This window comes from Tyto alba, unplaced genomic scaffold, assembly GCF_018691265.1.
Source record: "Tyto alba isolate M040663 unplaced genomic scaffold, T.alba_DEE_v4.0 Super-Scaffold_38, whole genome shotgun sequence".
Classification (NCBI taxonomy): Eukaryota; Metazoa; Chordata; class Aves; order Strigiformes; family Tytonidae; genus Tyto; species Tyto alba.
The window spans coordinates 30916748-30940603 of NW_024881313.1; the positions used below are offsets into that span (position 1 = coordinate 30916748).

At 36.1% G+C, this 23856-nt stretch overlaps 1 protein-coding gene across 2 annotated transcripts in view; it reads left to right on the forward strand.

The window, feature by feature from the left end:
* Positions 1 to 18622, forward strand: part of NCAPG2 (non-SMC condensin II complex subunit G2) — a 45420-nt gene extending 26798 nt beyond the window's left edge. For both annotated transcript variants that reach the window (XM_033009740.2, XM_033009741.2), the window contains exons 15-28: positions 173 to 285; positions 746 to 919; positions 1749 to 1819; positions 2087 to 2240; positions 2456 to 2629; positions 3154 to 3270; positions 3377 to 3520; positions 4797 to 4896; positions 5551 to 5735; positions 6485 to 6628; positions 8537 to 8640; positions 11686 to 11783; positions 12192 to 12294; positions 16854 to 18622. In XM_033009740.2, the coding sequence (XP_032865631.2) occupies positions 173 to 285; positions 746 to 919; positions 1749 to 1819; positions 2087 to 2240; positions 2456 to 2629; positions 3154 to 3270; positions 3377 to 3520; positions 4797 to 4896; positions 5551 to 5735; positions 6485 to 6628; positions 8537 to 8640; positions 11686 to 11783; positions 12192 to 12294; positions 16854 to 16905 (1733 nt within the window). In that variant the 3' untranslated portion in view covers positions 16906 to 18622. The remainder of the gene's footprint in view (positions 1 to 172; positions 286 to 745; positions 920 to 1748; positions 1820 to 2086; positions 2241 to 2455; positions 2630 to 3153; positions 3271 to 3376; positions 3521 to 4796; positions 4897 to 5550; positions 5736 to 6484; positions 6629 to 8536; positions 8641 to 11685; positions 11784 to 12191; positions 12295 to 16853) is intronic.
* The last annotated feature ends 5234 nt before the right edge of the window (positions 18623 to 23856 follow it).

Sequence of the window (23856 nt, forward strand, 5' to 3'; positions counted from 1 at the left end):
CATTTTCATATTTTTTCCATTTCCTTTTACCAGGAAATTTTTTCCTAGTTATTTCTGGTTCTGTTGCCTGCTCTTTCAGACTGGTGTTTTGGCATTATATTAGAAGTATTTACTAGCAACATTCTTAACAAATAGTAAATGTCTAATTTATTCTTATTATATTTAAATGTAGCTAAATTGATGCTTACTATTCGCCGCTGCTTGAATGCCTGCATCCAGAAAGCAGTGAAAGAGAGTCCTCATGATAGTGATGATCATGATGAAAGTGAAAAGGAGAATACAAGTGTAAGAAAGTCCACTTTAAGTTCTGGTAACGCTTTTTCTGTGGTGCTTAATTTGACACAGTTACTGATATGACATAAATCTAAGAGAAAGCACTTGGGCATCTGTGGAATTAGAAGAGGAGAATTGCCATTACGGTGTTTTCTTCCCCTGCAATAGGAGAAATTTGGTGAAGTAGCTAGAATAAGATAGAAGGAACACGAAGAATACTTCAAATGAATACTTCCCTAATTCCAGTAAATTGGTTTATTTTGCAGTTATGTTATTCAAAGAATTAATGTTTCAAGATGATTCAAGTTATATGTCTATAGACTCAACTGAATCATGGAGTTGATGTTTTACAACAAACATTGACTTTGTGAAATTAATAGAATGATTTTCAGGTTTTTTGGAAACCTTATTTTAATCTAAATTTATGTTTGAGAATATAATACATAGTATCATCTAAGTGTTTGTATTTCAGGTGTTGAATAATGTGTTGTCAATAAATGATGTGGCCAGCATGGCAAGTTTACTGGAGATTACTGTAATTCTCTGGAGAAGTATCCATAAAGCACTAGATCACAATGAAGATGCCAAAGATTATACTATCAGAAAATTTGCTTCTGTCTTTCCTGAATATTTTAAAGTATTTAAGGTAAGGAAAACTTAGATTTTTTTCCTGCAAGTAGTGTTTTCTTCAGATGCTTTCATATGTTATCTATTTGCACGGCATTAATTATTCTTTTTCATTGTTGATATAAGCCATAAGCAATAGCAAGTTTCTTGGGGTTCCATGGATGGGTAGAAGCTATTCTTCAACTGCAGTATCTGACTGATGAACCATTATCTAAATAGTCAACACAGAAATACTTATGTGATATATTGCTCTCCTTGTGGTGTTTTTGTAGCATTCCATTCTTTTGAATGTTTTTGGAACTTTTGGAAATGAGTAACTGAAAATGTGCCATTGCAGAATAAATACTCAGTGTACATGAGAGTCCGCCTGTTTTTCAACCCGTTTCCCCCACAGACTCTTCCAACCCCACAAACTTCCACCCCCAATGCTTCTTACTATGATCCAGATGCTGGAACAGGCAGCGGAAGCAGCTGAGGCTTCTTTTTCACTTTCTTGTGATTGGTTTCTGCTAATTTCATTCTAGTCTCTAACAATCTTTTGATGAACTTATTTATTGTTTGGGTTCGATATAAACAATTAAAATCAGTAGTTTTAATATTTTCAGTCTCCTTAATCTGTTTAATTGTTCCACGGTTATCTTTTGATTGTGGCCAATGGTATCTATTGTTCCACATGCTATCTTTTGATTGTGGCCAGTAGTATCTGGTGCACCAGTTCCATTTCTAGGGGAAAAAACAGAAATACTTAATTTGAGACAATTTAATTATAGTTTTCAGTATGCTTCTTAGTTTTGTGTGCATGTATGTACTTGTACATGTGCATCATATAGTTTATCTTTTTATCCTAGGATGAGCGTTGCATGGCTCCATTGGTTATTCTGGCATCTTTTATGCCCCCTGCTGCTATACCTACATTCAGGTACTATTTTAAAATCAAAACATGAATGACAAGAAATCTCTTGTTAATTTTTCAGAACTTCATATATTAAATGACCATTTGGATAAATTAATTCTCTAAAAAAATTCGATAAGTTAGTAAAATTTGTGACGTGCAAATATGTCTTTGAGCCACTGATGGATCTTTTTTGGTATTATATATGATGAGTTTCTTTGAATTATTTCTGCACTTATGGGTGTAAAGCTAATGCATCTCTTTTTTCTGTTTGTTTATTTGTTTTCTTTTAAGCTGTGGTGTGATCTCCAAACTCAGAAATCTTGACAGTGGAGCTGACCAAAGCAAATATTCTACCCTGATAGACTGCATGTGTCGCTGGGGTCAAGTGGGACATATTATAGAATTAGCCTGTGATTGGTTGTCTGACACGCTAACCCCAAGAAAGGTGTGCATATGCATATGTCAAAGAATTAAGGAATAGGTAGATTACGTAAAGACATCATGTCTCTCATTAAATTTATAAAATTTTATTATAAAATTTTTTCTCTTTTTTTTGTAATCGAAGAAGCCTCTTTAATGCCATATGATTCTGCTTTGGAATTAGTTGTAAAGTGAGGTACTGACAGTATTGTACTGGGTTTGTGCTTTCTTCTAATTTAGAGTGTTCAGACATCTAAACGACGAGTACGTATCTGTGTAACACATGAATCGAAGCCAGAACTAGCAATTGATTACATTGAATATTTACTGACTCATCCTGTTAATCGTGATTGCCTGCTCTCTGTTCCTGAAAAGAAACTGAAAAAGCTTTTGAAAATTCTCAGTGATGCAAAGGTAGTATTCTCCTCACCATAAACTGTGCTTACAAAAGACTGCTTAACATCATATATTGCCTCAGTAAATTAAAGGCCTGAAAGAATAAATAAGATTCATGATCCTCTCTTCCCCTCTATAAAAGTTTTCCTTTTGATTTATAATTCCAACAAATATTCTAAACTAGAAATATATTCATTCAGAATTGTTTATGGATGGCAGACTTTAAGCAAGCAGCTTGTCATTTTTAGGTGTCTGAAAATTTTTGTGATCAAGTATTGAGCATTTTTAAGGGATCTGACTTTTGGAATGTATGTATAAGGCATAGTCTGAAAAACAGTTATGGCATTGCAAAATGAAAGTAATTGAAAGTAAGCCTGTTGGTTTTTTGGGTTTTGGGATTCTTTGTGTGTGGCTTGGGTTTTTTTTTTTGTTTGTTTTGGGGTTTTTTAAATCTTTTGTTTAAAAGAAAAGAAACATTATTGAGAAAAGAAACATTTGAAAGGATTTTTTGGAAAATATAAATGTAAACCTTGATATTTCAGGAGGTTCTTGGCTCAGTTCTGAAAGCAACTGTTGCAGGTTCTGATAGCTGCAATCAAGCAACTGGCCTAAGAGCCTTCAGTCTCTTTTGCAGGTTAAGCATTCATCTTCAGAACAAGGTATGGTTATACCTTTTCAGTATAAACTGGAATTACAGCTGACAGTATAAGGAAATTCCAAAGGAATTGGAAACACAATTGGTAAACTTTTTTCTTTTTCCCCCAGTTTTCTGAAGAAGAAAAAGATTACCTCTTATTTCTGAAGGAGACAGGTGCTTGGATAGAAAGTCAAGTTTTACCTTTTCTTCGAGCAAGTGATCAAGAGGGTGGCGTTTCAAAACGCAGTAATGTTTCTGAATTAATTATCCAGGTTAGAGGTCTCTTACAATATAAATCAAACTACTGCTGATCTGAAAAGCCATATATGTAGCAATTGTATACTGAGAATCATAGTGTACTGGTGTTCTGGTAGCAGAACAAGTGAATGATCTAATGAAACACAGTCCTGCTTGTTATGAGCTTGCAATTTTGTGCTTTTGCTATTCCCTTGCTTAAAATCACATGCTTTTTTTAAATTGCTTTGAGTTTAGTTATAAACTTTGTGTTATAAATACAAAAATATATAAATATAATTGCACATACCCTAGCAATTAAATCATGTAGTTGGAGTCAACAATATCTTGTTCTTATCTAGAATGTTTTTAACTACCAGTGCATAATATATACTCTCATCATATCTGTTGAAGTGAGGATGGAACATGTTTTACGTTTCACACTTGTGAAAATGCCCACTCAAGAAATTTCTAGCACAGCAGGAGATTTAACCTGGCTCTCCCAAATTTTAGGTTTCTAACAAGTAATTCCTTTTCTCAGTCTCTCATCCCCCATATTAAATAAAGGCAATGTTTATGCTGTTTTGAAAAGTGCATTAAAATAGAGTTAAAATTGTCACTGAATTTCAGTTATGAAAAGGAGAGGAAAATTAGTTGCTGAAAACAAGGGTATATGCTAGTCCTTAATAGCCTGTTTGCAGGATAGAAAGTCCTGGAAATGAAAAAATCACTGCAGCTGCATACGTTGTGTTGAATAGCACAACAGAGGATGACTTAGAGGACCAGGAAGGTGGTCTGATTATGAGAGAGGATTTAGATCTAATCATGTTTGCTTGCTTGCTTGCTTCCTTCCTTTCTTGCCTTCCCACTTTCCCAAAAGAAATAGGTAAAATTATACCCTGAGAAATTCATTACGCTGCACTCTAGTGCTGAGTCCCATAGAACATATGTTTGGAAGTCGGCAGAGAGTAGGGGGTGTGAGTTACCTGGGAATTTAGTAACGAGGAGATCAGTCTTGTACTAAATCCTGCTGCTACAGCCAAACAGCTTTTTGAAAGGTATAAAGAGATAGTAAACTCAAACAAGTGTTGTAGTTGTTCCTGATATAGGTTTTTTGTGTGTTTTCTGTGCTACTGTTTCTTTCCTCTGGATGAAAAATTTAGTATGCGTATCATATATACTCCTTGTATATGTAACTCCAAGTAGATGCACCAGCTTTCAGGGCAACTTGGCTAAGGTTTTGTGGTTTTATTATTTTTAGGTTTTACTGAATGGTTACTTTATATAAATTTTGTTTCTCATATACTTTTCTAGGCCTACCTGACAGTATGTAAAGATGTCATAATGGTTGGCCTTGGAAATCTCACGTTTCAAGCACACCTTTTAGATTTGGCTCTTTCAGTTATACAAACAGGTACGTTATTTTATACTAACATCAACATCTCTGTAGATGCTTAGCTGACTTTTCTTATATTAGCAGAACTGTTGCTTTTAGCATTTTGGAATCTGTTTCCCAAAAAATGGTTTTTACCGCTTATGCTAACTAGTACCAATAATATGGTCACAGCAGCTTTTCAAAAAACTGAAAGCAAGCAGAGAACCAAACCAGAAAAATACTGTTGATAACTAATGTTTCTTCCTTACTCTTAGATTCCAGTTATTGCTATGTAATTCAGGGGCTTTTTATATATATAAAAAATGGTATATATATATTGATATTTATGTATATCAGTATGCCTTAGGAGACAACACTGTAGCACTATTTAAATTTGGCTCACATTTGAGAAGTTATGTCTACAGTACAGACAGAGTTAGAGCTAAATTCCTGAAGAAATCTGCAATTTTAATCTGTATACTTCAAGGATTGGAAGCAACACTGCATTTATACTTAAAATATTGATTGAACTGTATGAAAATTTCAGCTAAGGATGCACAAAAACTGAATATATCATCTATACTTGTAAACTATAGCTATTTATGGTGTATAACTGAGTTTCATTGTAAGCTTGTATCTGAAGAATATCTCATTACAATTTTTTTATATCGTGGAGTTTATCTCTTTCTCTAGAGAGAGGTGGCTTTTGTGCTCCAGTGTTACTGTATGCTCTAAAAGAAATTGTTGAAGCTTCTGTAACTCAGAATACTGAAACAGATGAAGTGGCAAATCTCTTCCATGTTGTACAGACCGTCTTCCAGAAAGTTTTAGAATGTGTGGCATGCAGACTCAAAAACCAGCAGGAAGAAGGGATTCAGGTATCCTATTACACTTGACATTGCTACCTCCTGTGCAGATGAATCTGTACATTTTATGTAAATGTGTTAGACACTTTGAGGTTGTTATTCAAGTTGACATCTGATTAGATTTTCAGTTAAATTTCCTAAGTTTCCTCGTTATCAATGTGACTTTTTTAATCCATTCTTGGTATCACGACAGAAAAACTAGTAAATTGGAGAACAATGCATTCTCTTACCAATGATCCTGAGCTACTCTAGTATTCATGAATTATTAGTCTTATCTGCAATTAAATTAACTTTCTCAATCCAGAGCAAAGAATTCAGTTATATATACTATGATCTTGGGAGTGAGGAGAAATTGTTGTTATTTCTTTCTTTCAGCCTGAATTATACCACCTTCAAATATGTATGATGTCCTAAAGTTCTTCAGAACTCTCTTATCTTCACAGAAGTTCGCTTCTTATATTTTATAACAGAGACTAGATAATAATGAAATGGGTGGATCACTGGAAAAATTGATGATCTGCTTTTCAGGACTTCTGAAAAACATTCAGTTCTTTGTTACAACCATTGTTTTGTTGGTTTCTCTCAAATTTATGAGTAGACTTCCCAAACATGTTGCTGATCCCCCCTCTGATCACAGGTGACTAGAATACCTCAATAGATTTCAAGGTATCATCTGCAGTTCTTCACAGAGAAGCTTGCTGAAATATTTAAATTATACTCAAGAAATCTGTAAAAACTGGTCTGTTTTTCTTTGGTTTTAGTTGAAGAACTCTATTCAAGTGCCTCTTGGAGAATTCATACATGCAGTCCAGTGCTGGCATTCATCTTGCCCAGCAGTTCACCATGGTGTACTCTCTACTATCCTGGCTGCCACAGTAGCAGAGATAAATTTTGTGCTACAGAAGGTAAAGTTAATGCTGATTTTTTATTTGTGTGTTTTTTACACTTACTGCTTTTTAAATGTCATGTTGGAACAAGAAAGCTATGTTCAGAAGGTGTGATCTTTGTACTGCAGATGAAGATTTTGTTTGTGTTGGTGTGGAACAAACAGGATATTTTATTGACCATCATTTCATATTACGGTGTATCTCAGATTTACAAATACAGTGTGTTGACAATAGTGTAAGTACGGAGTTGTCCTGATATTTAGTTCACTATCTACCCCTGACAGAATAATTTGGAAATTAGGCAGCGTTGGAGATTAATGATATGGCTTTTCCGTTATTATCTGTATGTGCTTTTGTACAGGGTCAGGCTGGGAAGGAGTTAACTCTCTTCACAGCAGGTCGATATGGTGCTGTGGCTTGCTTTTGTGGCTAAAACAGTGTTGAGGACATACCAGTTAGTTCTGGCTGTTGCTGAACAATGCTTACAAAGTGTCACGGCTTTTTTCCTTCCTTTCACCACCTGCCTTAAAAAAAAGTAAGCAGGCTATGGGTGGGCAAGAGATTGAGAAGAGACACAGCTGAGGCAGCTGACCCAAACTGACCAAAGGCATATTTCATACCTTATGATGTTGTGCTCAGCAATAAAAGGTGAAGGAAATGAGGAGGAAGGGAGGTTGTCCTAAACATGCCTTACTTTGTCTCACCCAGCACTAAGGAACTTAAGAAGTGAACCACTTGATCTCTGAAAGATTCCAGTGCCCTATTCTGGAACTGTCCCATAAGGTTCTGTCATCCTGTTCCAAAGCAGGCTGGTGTCTCGCTTGGCACTGATCACTTATGCATTCTCTGCTTTAATACAGATCCATTTCCCACATTGCATCTTCTTTTTGGTTCCTCTGTTTTTTGTCTAGAGGATTTCCAAATGTCTGATCCGAGTTTCTCGGGAAAGTAAAGAAAGAAACTCTAATTCTGAAAAGAATATGTAGAGGTTATTTTATGTGCTAAGGCACCATTACTGTCCTTGAAGGAGGAGGGTAATATTCCCAACGCATGTTCTGAATGCATGTAGTATTAGGAGAAAATATGGCTGGTAAGATTGAAAGCTTTGAGAACTAACATGGAAAAGCAGAGATTTTTTAGCAGCAACTGTACTCTTATTGTGGTTGCCAAATATGTCAGAAAAAACAGTTGCTAGAAAGTACCGAGTACAGCAGAGCTGCTTCTAAGATTCTGTGTTATAGAAGGAACTGAAACAATACCGGAGATTTACCTGCAAATATTAATGTATCAGCTGAGGGGCTGTGGGATGAGAACATGCCCTTTACAGATGCTGCAGAATCAAAGTTTATGGTCTTGAATGATACTGCAGATTCATACTCATAGATTATGAATGTTCATTGCAGTAAGTCATCTGAGCTGGGGTTTTCTCTGCCCTCAGGTTATTGTACTAGTAAATCAAAATTCAGTTCTAACTAAATACTCTCCATGCTATTCAGAACTTGATACCGAAAACAGCTGATAAGGGGAATCAGGAAATCACTGTCACCTAAGTTATTTTTAGAAACTATGTATGCATACTTAAGGACACAAAGGACACTAATTTGTGTTTAGTGGGCTGTGGCTTTATAAATATTGACCAACAGTGTAGTTAAATTAAACTTCTATTCGGAACAGCTATAGAGAATATTTGCCTTGATACAAATACTGTTTATTTGTCTTACTTTTAGCCTTTCTAATTTAAATTTGTTTATTTGGACACAACACAATTGGATTAAGGCTATTCAAAGAACACATGTGAATTTTTCTTCTAATTATTTAAGAATAGGTCTTGTATAGTGCAATTATTAAAATACATATTTGCTTTGATGTTTTCTGCATACATATATTTCTTGATCTAAAACAGATGTTGACTTTTTATGTGTTTAGGCTTCCAGTGATAAAGACTTAACTATACCAAAGACTACGTCAGACCTTCCTCCTCTTTCAAGCAGTCTAATGGCCATAATTAAGAAGTCAGTTAATGTTTTCAGGTAAATGTTTCTACATTAATTTGTTCAAGGTTGTTGCTGATATAGGGCAGTTTATATCTTCTCAATAAAGTTTTAATTTCTAAATTCAAATAAATTTTGAGGAACTAGATGCTCACTAAATTTACCTGCACTGCTTCATAATCCCTTCCTCTTGGCATACTGCTTGTACATATTGATTGGGGAGGTTGGTTCCATTTTTTTGACTGCTTCTTAGCATGCTTCTTATTTACAAGACTGTTCATCTAAATGAGTTCTTTAATGCTAGAACTTGCCTTGCTTCTTTCGTAAGATACTTATAAATATTAGTTCCCTCAATATAAATGTATTTGGATAAGATAAAGTATTTACCAGAAATAGTATTAATTCTTTAATTGAATGTCTGCAATGAGGTGACAAATGTACTATAGACATATTAAAATCACAAAATTCAAAATAGTTTTAAAGCATCTGAGTCCTAGAAGCCACCAAAAGTAGGGTTATGTTATTATCTTTTTAAAAAATTAAACAGTTGTTTGTTTATATATTTAGTGGGTACCCTGAATATCTTCTAAATTGTTATAAAGAAATTTCATTTTGCTAAGTTGTTCATATTCAATTTTTATTTACATGACAATACACACCAGACTTATTTTAAATGATGATGGGACTAACGTGTATTCCTTAGAAGTCCTATCATTCTCCATGACTTATCACAACTACCTTCTATTCTAACCTCCTCATCTGACAGGCATTTAATGAGGTGGTGTTTTTGTTTTTTTTCTTCTCAATCCTTCTCTAGTTGAATTTGCACAACAAAGAGCTCAGAGTCCAGGAGTAGGTTTCCTAATCCAATCATGTTCTTCTGTGAGGCAGCAGCTGTCCATCAAGGTGCTCTTTTAGTGAAACACAATTATTTTACATATGTCTTTTGAAAAGAGATGCAGAAATTCAATGAGTTCCTCTGAAACTTTTCCTGGTAATGGTCAGGTTGAATCTTGTCTCTTTGTGACAGAGAAAACTGCTAGTTTGGATCAGGTTGTTTCTATGAGTACTTTGATAAACAAGTATGTGTCTTCTGATATTTATTTTTCAAAGAAGATCTAAGTCAGGATTTAATATACATCTGGTTCCACTGGTGCTTCAGGACTGAGACTACTTTTGAGGCAGTTTTCCTTTATGGATCTGTACTGATAGGCTATAATCAGAGTCCAGTAGTAAATCATTCAATATCTCAGAAATTATCATCTTTCCACGCCACTGTGTTTCCTTTAACATTACAGAGTTTGATGTGAGCTTCTGTTCTGTGAACACACAACAATCTTGTACCAGATTCTGCAGCATCTATTATATTTTCAATTATACTTAGTCAATCTCTAGCACTGAATTTCAGTCCCCATATCAGTGATAATACTGAGTGACTTGGCATTATCTGACCAATTGTGTGAGTATCCTTTCCTTTAGTAGGGAACTATCTGTATAGGAATCAATTACTTATCTCACTTACATGTATTTGTAAATAGCTTATTGTTCTGTTTGAGTTTATCTTTGCCTGAAGGCTCACGTGGCCCTTGAGAGGGGGGTGGGGAAAGGCAGCTGCATTGAGTCTTATTACAGGTTAATGAAATTACAGTGTTCTTTCATGGAACTAAAGAGTGTGCTTACTGACCTAAACAGGGATAACAATAAAGTCAAACTCTGATTGGAATACTATCAATTAGCAATTTAAGAGCAGTATGAAATGGAATTAATACTTGGTCAGATTAGTCCACAATGATCTCATGAAATTAATGCAATGCTTGAGCAACTTCATAACACTAATTTCAAAACCTAAAGAGGTTTCATCTTTCTCAGCTCTTTGAAGCAACATCTGAGCTTCTACAAAGCTTATTTACAGAATCACTGGTGGAGGTTAGTTCTTTTCTTAACTACGTATTTCATTTTGATATCACAATAAAAGCCCAAAGAACAATTAACTGGATATTTATGGTGTTTTGTTTTTGTAACAGAATTTATTACCAGAAGTATTTTGAAATAGGGAAAGTTATTGTAACATCTACTGCTCTCAGTTTCCCCTTTAGTTCTTCACAGAGCATTTAGTTTTGTGCTCTGAGTGTGAGGCTTACAGATCTTGTCCATCTCCTGCTTTACCCCTCTTGTTCTTTTATTTTTCTCAGGTTTTGATAATTGCTTCTGAGTTAAATTTGTTATTTTTACCATAAACACTATAATGAGTAATTAGTGGTTTCATTCTGTAGTATTGCTTTATTCCATATTGCAGTTTAGTTTGATTGCTAGACCTCTTCCTTGACTCCCTTGTTTCATTTTTCCTAACTTGATATATGTCCTGAAACAACTCTGAAGTTTGCTGGTAAAAACTATCATCTCTTGCAAAAAGTGAGGCTCTTAAAATACATATTGAGTTAGTTAGTATTTATCTCAATGAACAGTTGTTTTGGTTCTGTTATTCCATCCATAATTTCAATATCTAAAGCGTAGTTTGGAAGTGTTTAGGGGTTATACTTAGTTAGAAATATTTTTCACTGTTTTGTAATTAGAAATCTATTTTAATTTTTGAGATATGCATTTTAGACCTAAGTGTTAATTAAACTTCAGTTTCTAATCAGGCTAGAAGTAGTAATAGTTTTAAAGGCATGAGTCATTACTAACAAACCATTGGAGTCATATTTTTTTAGTAAACTTCAGTAGACATTTTAGTTACAAATTTTAATATAAACTACACAAGTTAAATTTCACTAGAACAAGTAGTTTTTTATGGATTGACTTTCCCAAAATAATCCACAAGCTTCATTTCTCTTAATAGGCTACTTACTCCGTGTACAAACTTTTTTATTTTCTTCCCAAGCAATTTACCATTCTCCTGACTCGGACATCCTCAGTTCCAGAAGCAGCATGTAGTCTTCAATTACCCAATAACCACTGCCTTGTTCTGCATGGTATCTTTGAAGCTATTGGTGGCAGGGTAGCATAATCCCAAACTTGTTCTGTTCAGTTCTATTTTGAAAGAAGCATGACGTATAATATATTTTTGCTTTATTTTTTTGTTAGGTCATTTTTAAATGAATTAATGGAATACATTCTCTCTGAAGAAATTGGAGGAATTTTTAGTCTAACAGCTACTGTCTGCATTGTGATTACAATTAAAGGTCAGTCAAACCATTTTTGTTCTTTTATTTCCTTTTTTTATGTGCTACATTTTGAAAGCTGAGTTCTTATACAATGAAACAGGCACTTTTCTTCATGCTGTTAAGTTAAATTTTTCTACAAGATTTAAGGTTATATCGCTTGTAAATTATGTTGTTCAGCTTTGGACTTTTGATCTTTGTGTAGTGAGTATAAAATGCTAACTGCTAACTCATAGGGTTCATCTCTATATTCTGATTTGTTGAAATACACAGTAATTAACCAAGGCAGTGAGAATCTAATTTAATATCTTACCTTTCATTAAACAATCTTTTGTTAAAAAATATTCTGTTAAAATATGCAGGGGTAGATGTTTTTTTGATAAATTGTTAATTTTGCCCAACTTTTCAACATAATCCTATTTCAAATAGGTAAGCACAAAACTTCAATTCTAAAGGATATTGCAGCTGTCATTCAGAGGAAACTGATAACATTCAAGGACGCTGCCACAAAACAATCTAGCAGGACTGAAAGGTAAGTGTTCTGTGGGAAATGAACACTAACCCCTCCTATACCCCTCTGCAATAATTTGCTGTTTTATACTTACATAATACAGTTAGTGTTCTGAATGATTGCAAGGTTTAAAATAGTGTGGGGAAAAAAAAAATAAAAAAAAATTATGAGGTATTGAGCCCAGCACACTTAAATTTCCTGCCTATACATTTTCTGTGATTTCAATCTTTACATATTTAATTTGGGTTTTTTGCATTTAATTTGAATGTGTTATGACTTGATCCTGTATATTGCAGGATTCAGTTCTGAAAATCATTTCTGTTAGCAGCAGGTGTAGAACAAAGCAAGTAGTCTATTCACTGTTATTACTAGAAGATTTTTCTCCCACGTTTTGCTATTAGGCATATGAATCCATACCTATGCAGATGATAAAAATTTAATGGTGTCATATCTGGTTGACTTTTAGATCTTTTGGGATAAGTATCTTGAAAATGATTGTCTACACTGTATTTGCAATCATTTATTTCAGACCTGCCTAAGATAAACAATCATGATGAATACTTCAGCCTTGAGTGTCTCTAACTTGCTTAAATCTAAAAATTTGTTAACATTTGATTTCTGCCTAGTTATTGAACCTGTCCCTGGGGTTAGAAAGTAGACATTAAAAATATGAAGAAAATAGACTATGGTTATGGACATTCATCCAAAAATACTGAGGAAGTTAGTAATGCATCACAGGGGCCTGAACGTTCAGAGGCCCTTAGCAACCTTTACTTCTTCAAATTGATGTTCCTTACTATTCAGTCAAACAATGGGTATAGAATAGACAGACTTTAAATTTAAAAAACATCTCTTTCCTATTATGATACTTCAGATCCTTAGAGTTTGCATGTGAGTTGTACCAGGCAGCCCAATATCTACACTAAATGTTCTGGCAGTGGTAGAACTTTAGAAGGCTGTACAGTAAATATCCATTTGGAAGTGGTTCAGAAATGCAGAAGGTAAATTGGATTCTTCCATGGGAAGAAAAAAAAAAAAAAAAAGCCTAATATTAAGGACAACACAATAGAGTAGCTGTGTTGTTGCTAACAAAATATGCATTTATTCATTTAAATCTGCTATTAAACCAGAGCCAAGTGTATTATTTAACTGTTAGTTAAAGAGATACATAATCTTAAGATCTAGACCAGAAAGTTTTATGATACATATGAGCCACTTCAGTTATGTATCGTCAAAAATTAGATTTATTTTTAAAAAAGAAAGAAGCGGGGGAGGGGGAAATCAATACCAATACACCCTTCACTTCCACTTTCTGGCATAAGTAAATAGAAAACAGAAATTTTGCTGTCAAGAATTTAAGTGTTTTCCACAGAGGGCACTGTGCTCATGTAATATAAAATTGATAAAGAACTAAAAACCACCTTATTTTAGGGAAAAAAAAACAAAAAAAAAAAAAAAAACAAAAACAACCAAAAACATAACATAATTGGACGTGTAAAACTCAGAGTGACTCTGCTTCCCGGGTAGATTGTTTTAATTAGTTGCTCGGCTGTGAACAAATTTATTTTGGTTTGGACCTAGCTTAGAAACAAAATAAAACAAAACCCATTTTTTTTTAACACAAAATCATTTAACATTGGGTTACCAAGCGTTCCACTAGAATATTTTTTAAAATAATAATAATGATCTGGAAAAAAAAGGTGAGTAGCAGAATATCATGATTCAGTTTGCACTTCTTTTAATCAAGACAGTAGAAAAGGCTGAGAAATTAAAGCAAATCTTAACATGATTAAATAAATAGGCAAATTAAAATGAATAATTGCTGCCACTTGAGTGCACTACTGACTATAAATTTCAGTAAGAACACAGATAATGGCTTTATGAATCTATATGATCATCTCTGCCCAGTGAACAGGGACAAACCCACCTAGGAGTTGGGGCAGATATAGAGCATAAGATGCTACACAGTGTTTTAATGTCATGATATATGAATGGCTACCTTTGTGTAATATAAAACCAAGAGATAGCTGCAGATAAAATTAAAAATTAGAAATATGAACATGTTGATGGGAGGTATTTTTAACAAGGATTAGAATTGCAATATAACAAAATTCAGAAGGTATCACACAGCTTTGCAGAATTGGCGAAGATTTGTATTTGTACAGGTCTGTTGGGGATTCTTTCTCTCCAGAAGGGTAAAAGAATTCATGCTGCAAAAAAGTTAGGAGGAGGTTCTTCAATGATTACGTTTTGCTTGACTAATTTAAAGTGTGTTTGCACTTTCTCAGACATAATGTTGGACCAGGCTGGGCCTCTAGCATCTTCTGACATGCCATGTGTACTGCCCTGGTGCTAGTGTGCTAATGTATAACTAAAATCATCCTGCTCTACTTATCAAACACCAAAATTTTAGTTATGGTATGCTGCAAGCTAGATCTCTGATCATTACTTTGAGCACAAACTTTTAACACACTGTGCTTCACTGATGCGTGCTAAAATGCATTACTGTTTTTTTAACTCATACTTAATGGTATTATTACCTTTTGCTTCTGAATGCATTATCTCATAATAACTCCTTGAGGGATTATTTTATTTAATACCCAGGTATACCAGGAAATTGTGACATTCTTTAATTTCCCAAGAGACTTGGCATTCTGTGCCAGTGTCTTAAATTTAGACTTAGAAGTAATCTATTACATATTAGCAAAGAAAGAAAACAGTAAAAATGCTGTCTGGTGTTGTAATTAAAGTGCTGCCCTTAAACAAGGAATTGTTGCACTGATTCAGAAGCAAAACTTTTCATTGTAATTTAGTCTTCCCTCTCCAGCTGAGTTAGCAGTTTAAGATGGCCCTGTGGGTCCATTATTTTAAAAATGCTTCTCAGCGCACTTAGTAATTCTGGACAACATATTGTATATTGAGAGAATTTCCTCAAGAGTAATGACACGTGCATTAGTATAGTTTATAAAATGTGAATATTTATGCCTAGCAAAAAAATGTGAATAAAGCTGTCAGTGCAGTGATTAGGAGGCTAGAGAAAAATGTTCCATGCTCTATAAAAAAAATGTGCTATAGAATACCTTTTACTTAATATTTTGTATTTACTTTAATTAGCATTTTGATATATGGGTAGTAGAATTTAAATTTAGCTAATGGCTGTGCTGGAAGATATTTCTTTAGTATTGTCGTTTAGCTAGCTTCCCAAACTCTTTATTGCACTCGTTGCATCTGTAAATAATGATTCTTGAATTGTTTTGCAATATAACTTTGTGTATGATTTGTCTCCCACCCATCTAAAAGTTCACTAGAAAGGTACTTGGCAAAACTGACTTAAATTTGTTTGGGGAGGCATACAGTTATTTGGAATGACAGCTTGTTGTCCAATATGCTGCAGGTACATGGTCCCGCTTTACAGATCTATTGTTATATTAACCTTAAATTGTAACAAAATAAAATTTATACAAGGTGGCATTGTATCTAAACCCACGGTACTTAACTAATTATACTAGTTTTATAGTACACTATAATACTAGCTTATTTTGACAGTTGAGTTCCATCGTGGATCTAGCACTGCAGAGAGAGGAGCCTATGACACACCCATGGTGGTCTGAATTCAGGGAGCCCTGACATCCAATATACTGCTATGGAAATGCAGAGGTGCCTCTTGTGTTTCAGGTCTTGGTGTCTCATGATGAATTCCCTAACTCATCATGATTAATGACTGATTAACCTTGTCTATTTGGGGCATCAGTCTAGGATTATAATAATAAAAATATGGAGAAAAAAATGCTTGAGAAATATAGGTGACAGAATCTTTTACAAAAGTAACATGAAGGATACAGTGCTTAACAGTGAAATAATGTTTTGACACAAGACCAAAGTGCCCACTTCTGTCTTTTGAGCAGCCTTAAAAGTTGTGTGAGAATACAACTGCAAAAGCTAGGTGAGTGACTATGTCAGGAAATGCAAGAAAATAAAAAGGGCCTGCCAAATGGAAATTTCAGAGCTGACCTTTGGGATTGTTTAGGGAGTGAGGCAAAAGAGAGTCAGAAAGGGACTAAGACGGGTGTGTATGCAGCTCAAAGAGGCAGCTGCTAATAAAAATAAGATAGAAAGCTCAGGCTTGGAAAAAAATTGCGACAGGTGAGGGGAAAAATGATGAAGAATGAGGGAGAAAGGAAGAAGGTAAATGAATGAAAAGTGGCTTTAGTATGAATTATCAGTAAAGGATCTGACTATATTTGAAAGAAAAGTAAAAGTGCTGTGAAGAAAACGAGTGGGTTCTTTAAATAGATGATGAAATATTTGAAAATATGCTTGAATTGACATAGTAATTTAAACTGGCTTGCTGTAGATTACACTATAGCTAGAGATGATCAGCAGAAAAATGAAAAAGTTGAAATAAAAGAACTCAGCTATTTCAAAAGTAATTTGTAAAGGCATATTTAATACTTAAACTTATATGAAGTAACTGGTCAAAGAAATCATGCTGTGGCTGTACTCTGAGAATCAAATAGTCGAGGATTGATTTAGCGTTTAGCATATCTAATCCTGTTATGCACTCGTTTATGCCATTTCAGATTCCTGTATGAATCATCTCTGAAAATTTTGGATGAATTTTTGAATCCTTGACCATGTGGAAGCTTTTGTCATGAAAATTAAAGGAAGGGAGATGTATTGGTTTCTAAAAAAGATTATCCTGTAAACTTATTATTAGTTAAAGTTTGTTTTCTGTTACTCTGTACATTTAGAGCAGGCAAAATGTATAAAAGTGTGTATAGAAATCATATATCAGTAAAGATTTTTCAAACGGCTGTAAAGAAGTTATTCTATATAAAAATGTCTTATTGGGGGGGAATGTAAAATCAGTACCTTTGCTTTTATAAGACAATTAATAATTGTATCTTACGTACTTTACAATTGAGGTAGCACGTGACCTCAGTCTCTGAGAAGACTGTAGAGCATATTACTAGAGGTTATGTAAATTAATTTCGTTTTGAGACATATGAAGGACAAAATGGTGATTGGGAACAGCCATCGTGACTTCACCGGGGCAAACTCTGCCTAACCAACCTGGTTTCCCTCCCTTTTGTGAAAGGAGAGAGAGTAGAGAATGCCATCTTTCTGGTCTTTAACTAAGACTTTTACACAGGCTTATGTAGTATCCGTGCAGCCAACTTGGAGAGAGGTGGACAGTTGGAGAGGTTGACTTAGAAGGTGGGTGGGGAACTGGCTGGACCATCAGCTTTGAAGAATAATGATGCTACAAAGTCAGATTGTAAACCTGTTACTAGAGGCATTCCTCAGGGCAGATACTGTAGCCACTACTACTTAACATTTTTATTAAAGCTTGAGCAAGGGGATGAAATGCAGCCACGGTTTGTTGGCAGATGACACCATCTTGGGAGCGGCAATGGATACACTAAAGGTTAGGGTTGTCCCATTCAATGGGATCTTGACAAGCTGGACTTAAGAAGCATCAAATCTCATGATGCTTAACAAAGACACATGCTCTTCTACCAGTAATGGACTAATCCTGTGTATCAGCCTAGGCAAGTGCAGAAGGGTGAGCTTACTGCAGTCTTCACCTACTGGATGAGGATTAAGAAAAGACTTTTCTCAGAGATACACATGAAGAGACTATGAGGCAAGAGAAATAATTTGCAGCAAGAGAAATTCTTGTTGGATATAGGAAAAAAAATTCATTATGAGAGTGAATTGAAACTGGAAATGGAACAGGAAGAGGTTGCCCAGAGAGGCTGTGGAACATTCTTCCTTAGAGATGCGCAGGACTTGACTGACATGGCCCTGAGCGTCATGTCATAATTTTAAAATTAGCCCTGCTTGAGCCAGGGATTCGACCAGATTATCTCCTGAGCTTCCTCCCAATTTCAATATTAATGTGATTGGGAGACAAGTATACTACAGGGGAAATGCCCTAGCTGTTAAACATATACTTTATTACTACATAAGTTAAATTGGTTTATATTTAGCTATTTATATTAATTAATATTAATGATGTAGATAATGTAGACATGTAAGCCACTTATTTAATTTTCTAATGCAATCAGATGCTCTCCCAAGACTTGTAATACAATGCTGATTGTAGAATGTTATTTTGCCTTAACTGAAATACCTGTAAATTAGATGTCTAAGCTTATGTCATGGTTTAACCCCAGCCAGCAACAAAGCACCACACAGCTGCTCACTCACTGCCCCACCCCCTGTGGATTGGGGTGTATTGGGTTTGCGTGGCAAGGTTTTGGCATGGGGGAGCTACAGGGGTGACTTCTGGCCAAGGCTGAGCCCATCCGTGACAGTGGCAGCACCTCTGGGATAATGTACTTAAGAAGGGGGAAACAAAACCTGCGTGGCAACAGCAACTGCAGCCAGAGAGAGGAGGGAGAATATGTGAGAGAAACGACTGCAGACACCAAGGCTAGTGAAGAAGGAGGGGGAGGAGGTGCTCCAGGCACTGAAGTGGAGATTCCCCTGCAGCCCGTGGTGCAGAGCATGGTGAGGCAGGCTGTGCCCTGCAGCCATGGGGGTCCGTGGTGGAGCAGATGCCTGTGCTGGAGCAGGTGGATGCCCGAAGGATGCTGTGACCCTGTGGGAAGCCCACACTGGAGCAGGCTCCTGGCAGGACCTGTGGAGAGAGGAGCCCACGCTGTTACAGGTTTACTGGCAGGACTTGTGACTCTGTGGGGAACCCACGCTGGAGCAACCTGTTCCTGAAGGACTGCACCCTGTGGAAGAGACCCACATCAGAGCAGCTTGTGAAGAACTACAGCCCACGGGAAGGACTCGCGTTGGAACAGTTTGTGGAGGACTGTCTCCTGCGGGAGGGACCCCATGCTGGAGCAGGGGAAGAGTGTGAGGAGGAAGAAGTGGCAGAGACAATGTGTGATGAACTGACCACAACCCCTGTTCCCTGTCCCCCTGTACCAGTGCAGGGGAGGAGGTAGAGAAACCAGGAGCAAAGCTGAGCCCGGGAAGAAGGGAGGGGTGGGAGGAAGGTGTTTTTTAAGATTTGGGTTTATTTCTCATTATCCTACTCTGATTTGATTGGTAATAAATTGATCCAATTTCCCCAAGTTGAGTCTGTTTTGCTTGTGATGGTATTTAGTGAATGATCTCTCCCTGTCCTTATCTTGACCCATGAAGTTTTCATTTTATTTTCCCCCTCCCATCCAGCTGAGGAGGGGAGTGGCAGAATGGCTTTGGTGGGCACCTGGTGTCCAGCCAGGCTCAACCTGCCACATGGGAGAAGAATTGTAAGGGTAACAGCAAGGAAGAAACTCATGGGTTGAGATAAAAACAGCTTAATAATTAAAAAGAAATAAGAATATTTTTTTTTTTTAATTATAAGAAAATGAGAAAAAAAAAGAGGAAAATAAACCCCAAGGAAGACAAATGACACAAATGAAAATTGCTCACCACTGACCAACTGATGCCTATCCAGTCCCTGAGCTGAGGCCCTCCCCCTGTTTTACTGTTCAGCATGATGCCATAGGTGGGATGTCCCCTGGGTCAGTTGGGGTCAGCTGTCCTGGCTGTGTTCCCTCTCAGCCCCCTGTGCACCCCCAGCCGCCTCGCTGGTGGGGTGAGGAACAGAGGTGGCCTTGGCTCTGGGTAAGCACTGCTCAGCAACTGCTGAAACATCCCTGAATTATCAACACTGTTTTCAGTGCAAATCCAAAACACAGCCCCATACAAGTTACCATGAAGAAATTTAACTCTATCCCAGCCAAAATGAGTGCAGCTTATAATGCTATATTTTTGTCTGTTTTAGAAGGAGATCTAACAGGAGTCTCCAGAAAATGATTCAGCCACAGACTAGAAGTATCATACGGTGAGCAGCTTAGACCTGGATACCTAACAGTAATCTACAACTGAGTTAGATGATTCTCACTATGTGTCTATGCGAATACCTTATTGAGGTCTCCAATGTTACAGAGTGGCACTGAAACAGAAATGAACAAATTTAGCCAAATTAAGACAGACTTCATTCTTGTTTGAGATTTGTGCACAGTGCTGTACCCCCAGCCATCTAAAGAGGCCTCTACTGTGCTGTTTTCTTTCTGTGGTAAGAGATTCTAAGACTTTTTTCCTTGTATCTGCTGTCAAGTGCAATGAACTACCTTCATCCTGCTTTATATCAAATTCATACTTGAGCTTTGTGCATAAAACTTCCCTACTGGATAAAAGCTTATTTAGTTGCAACGTTATTTAAAAGCAAGCAAATTCTTAATAAACAACTGTCAGACTTTGCAACAGGAAAGTCAGTATGTGTATGGATTCATGAATTCCAGAAGATTTACCCTATCCACAACAGTAGTCTGACCATAAAGACTAATGCTGCCACAGCAGGTACCTGTAGATCTGCCAACTGCTTATCTATCAACATCTTTATAAAAACTGTGTTCTTTGGCTTTCATTCTTCTACATCTGTTATCAGGCAGGTGTTCCAGTAATGACCTTTTAAATCTTCTGATTATACAAATTACTTAATGAATATGTAAATCACAGTTTCTTTTTTCTACTTCTCAGTCTTTCAGTATTTGTTCATATTATAAGATTAGAAGAGAATCCAAATTTACTGCATTGTTTTTCCTCTGTGCATAATATTGCTTTTTCAGTTTTCACTTTTCATGGAATACTTGTTACAGATGTAATATACCTGAGCCTGAAAGAAATAAAGGTAATGCTAACATCAGAAATATGCAGATTTCTTCTGAAGAGCTCCATGGTGATATTGCTGGGAAGGGTAAGAAAATTTAACCATAAAGCTTTGTCCTCCTGGTGGCTGGTACTCAAGTGGTTCTCAAGAGTGTTGAAATTGTTTTGCGTTAGTTGTGCAGCTGGTGTATAGACTTCAGTTCTATTTCTAATCCAGCTCTACTATAACTGCTCTGACAGATGAAAAAACATTGGCTTTCTTCAACACAAATAATGATGTTCTTAGGATTCTTTGAGTCAGGGTCTGTCAGTGGGTCAAAGAATTTCTCCTTGGGTCTTTGTGGAAAATTTCACAACTGTCATAAGAGTTCTAGGTTTCACTTGCTGTTCTCATTGCAAACATTGCAAAAAGAGTCTTGCCAAAATGTTAAATCCTTACATTTTCCTTCAGTTTCCAAGATATAAAGAAACAGTATTGTTCCTTAATCTGAGTTACCTTTTGGAAACCTGTAAACCAGATTTGTTTCATCTTATTAGTTGAAAGTGCTGCTGAAGTGCTATTGGGGGAGAGAGGTTGGTCTTTGGATTTTTTATGGAATTATCTTGGATATTCAGCCAGCTGCACTATCCTAGCTGTATGTCTGAGAACTTCCCATTATTTAAGACAGACCCTTTGATATCCATTCAGCTTTTTCAACAAGTTGAATTTGACTTTGATTGATAAAATTGCTTGAAATACGAACAAGATAACATTTTAAGATAGTCCTTTGAGCAACTTGCATTGGCAGTCACCATTAATGTACAACTGCCTGAAGAGTAAATTTTCTAGTCACAGTTGTACCTGTAAGCGGCATGCCTATAGCTCTCCCCTTCATGAATATATATTCAGTGTAAGTATTGCTGAAGAAAGCAATAGCTTTAAAACTATTTGCAGTAATCTTCTATGTTTTAACATTATTTGTAGGGGCTTGGTCCCTTTTTTGATGACATTGTTCACTTGCTCTGTTGTCTGACTGGGAAACAAAGTCCAGCAGTCTTCCATCTATCACAGCTTCAAAATATGTGCGAAAGAAAAAACAGGAGAAACTCTCAAGCTTCTCCCATAGAAAATAGATGTCTTCAGGTATGGATCCAAGCACACAAACTTTCAGAGTTGCCAAGGAAAAGAAAAAATCTACCTTGCACCTACTGTTTACTCCCATGATAGCTGCAACTCACTTTTCATTTAAACCCACATGTGCTGCTGCTGTCAAGTGCTTTGAGGTCTTCTGACTTACAGAAGGGAACCAGAGAGACTAATTTTGATAGAATCTTTCACCTCACTTAAATGCTTAGTGAAAAACACTTCCAATGACTGCAGTGTGAAATCACAAGGCACACGGGCTACCTTGTAATTTGCTGATCTGCTCCAGTGCCTTGTGAACCAAGACCACTGTACAGTGTCCTGTTGTGTCTGTGCTAGGAGTACCTATAGCGGTAGCTGCCCATTTCAGGCAGAAGAGTGTGGCTCAGTACTTACATCTTGACAATTAGCTGGTCTAGGGCAACTTTCAGGAACAGCTGCAAAACTTTCCACAAGCAGCAGGCAGTTTTACAGTTCCATTAAGGTATTGCAAATAGGCACAAATCTTGCCTATTCTGCTTCAGATAAAACCTAGTCCTGCGTGCTCTGTTGCTGTATTACTGCTTGTCTGAGCATGATCCTAAGCACAGCTCGAGGCTTCAAAAAGCTATGTAATTTTAGCTTTAATTTACTCAGCAATCATTGGGACTGGGTTAGGTGGTTCAGCATAGATGTGTCCTTAGTCTTCTCTAATAATGGTGGCTCATTTGTCCCTGTCCAGTTCCACATCATGGTTCTAGAAAAACTGCAGAAATGATATGCATCAGTACTGAGGAAACTTCAGCAGCAGAAATTCACTTTCTGTTATATCTCTTAGTGTTTTTTGAAAACTGTATCACAGTATGAGCTCTGCTACTATTATTTTCTTACTGCTTATGACTCCAGGAAGTAGAAGCTGTTACCAACCTTTTTCTCCTGTAATTTTTTTTTAACCACAGGACCACCTTGTTTCCAACAAAATAACTTGGTTCTCAAACACATAACTTTACACTTATTCATTTCACGGTGCTTATATTACTTCAGACTTCATATTACTAAATTCTTCCTATGTAAAATTCTAGTCCTTTGTTTGATATTGCTGTCAACTTTGTCCCAGTTTCAAATATATGTTCAAATTTCATCAGTTTATGCTTAGTTTTTATACTGTCATTAATGAAAATATTAAATAAGGTGCCACTCCAAAACACCATCAGTAATTCCTTTTCAGCCTAATCTATTTCCCTCTTCTGTTCAATTAGTTCCTTACTCATCTTACTATTCCTATAATAATCCTTGTCTTCGGTTAATAATTTTTTTATATGCTGCAGTAACAGATGCTTTGCTGCAAAGCCTTACATTTTAAGTAGGTACATTTTAGCAGTTCTTGCTGGAGAGGTACATGAATCCTGTACATCCATATGCCAACGTCAAAGGACATACAGGATAGAGTGAGCCCTGCCTCCTTCTGGGTTCTTTCTAATGCGTAATGACACGTGCTTCTTGCCTTTTGGAGCAATTTTTAAATACTTGTATAAACTGTTTGTGCTAGCTCAATTTTCATGTGAATAAAGAATATTGTTTGGGCATTTTTCTTCTTTTGTTTCTTAATGTAACAATCCTTACTTACCAATTCTGTAAAATGGTACCCGAGTACCAGTTTAATAGCAAGAAAGGTAGCTTTGTGGACTGACCTTTCTGAAATCTTGCCATGATTATTTAAAAAAGGCAAGTATTGGCAACTTTATTTTCTCAGAATAACATCTAAAGGAAAAATACAGCATTTGTAATAGGCTATAAATCCA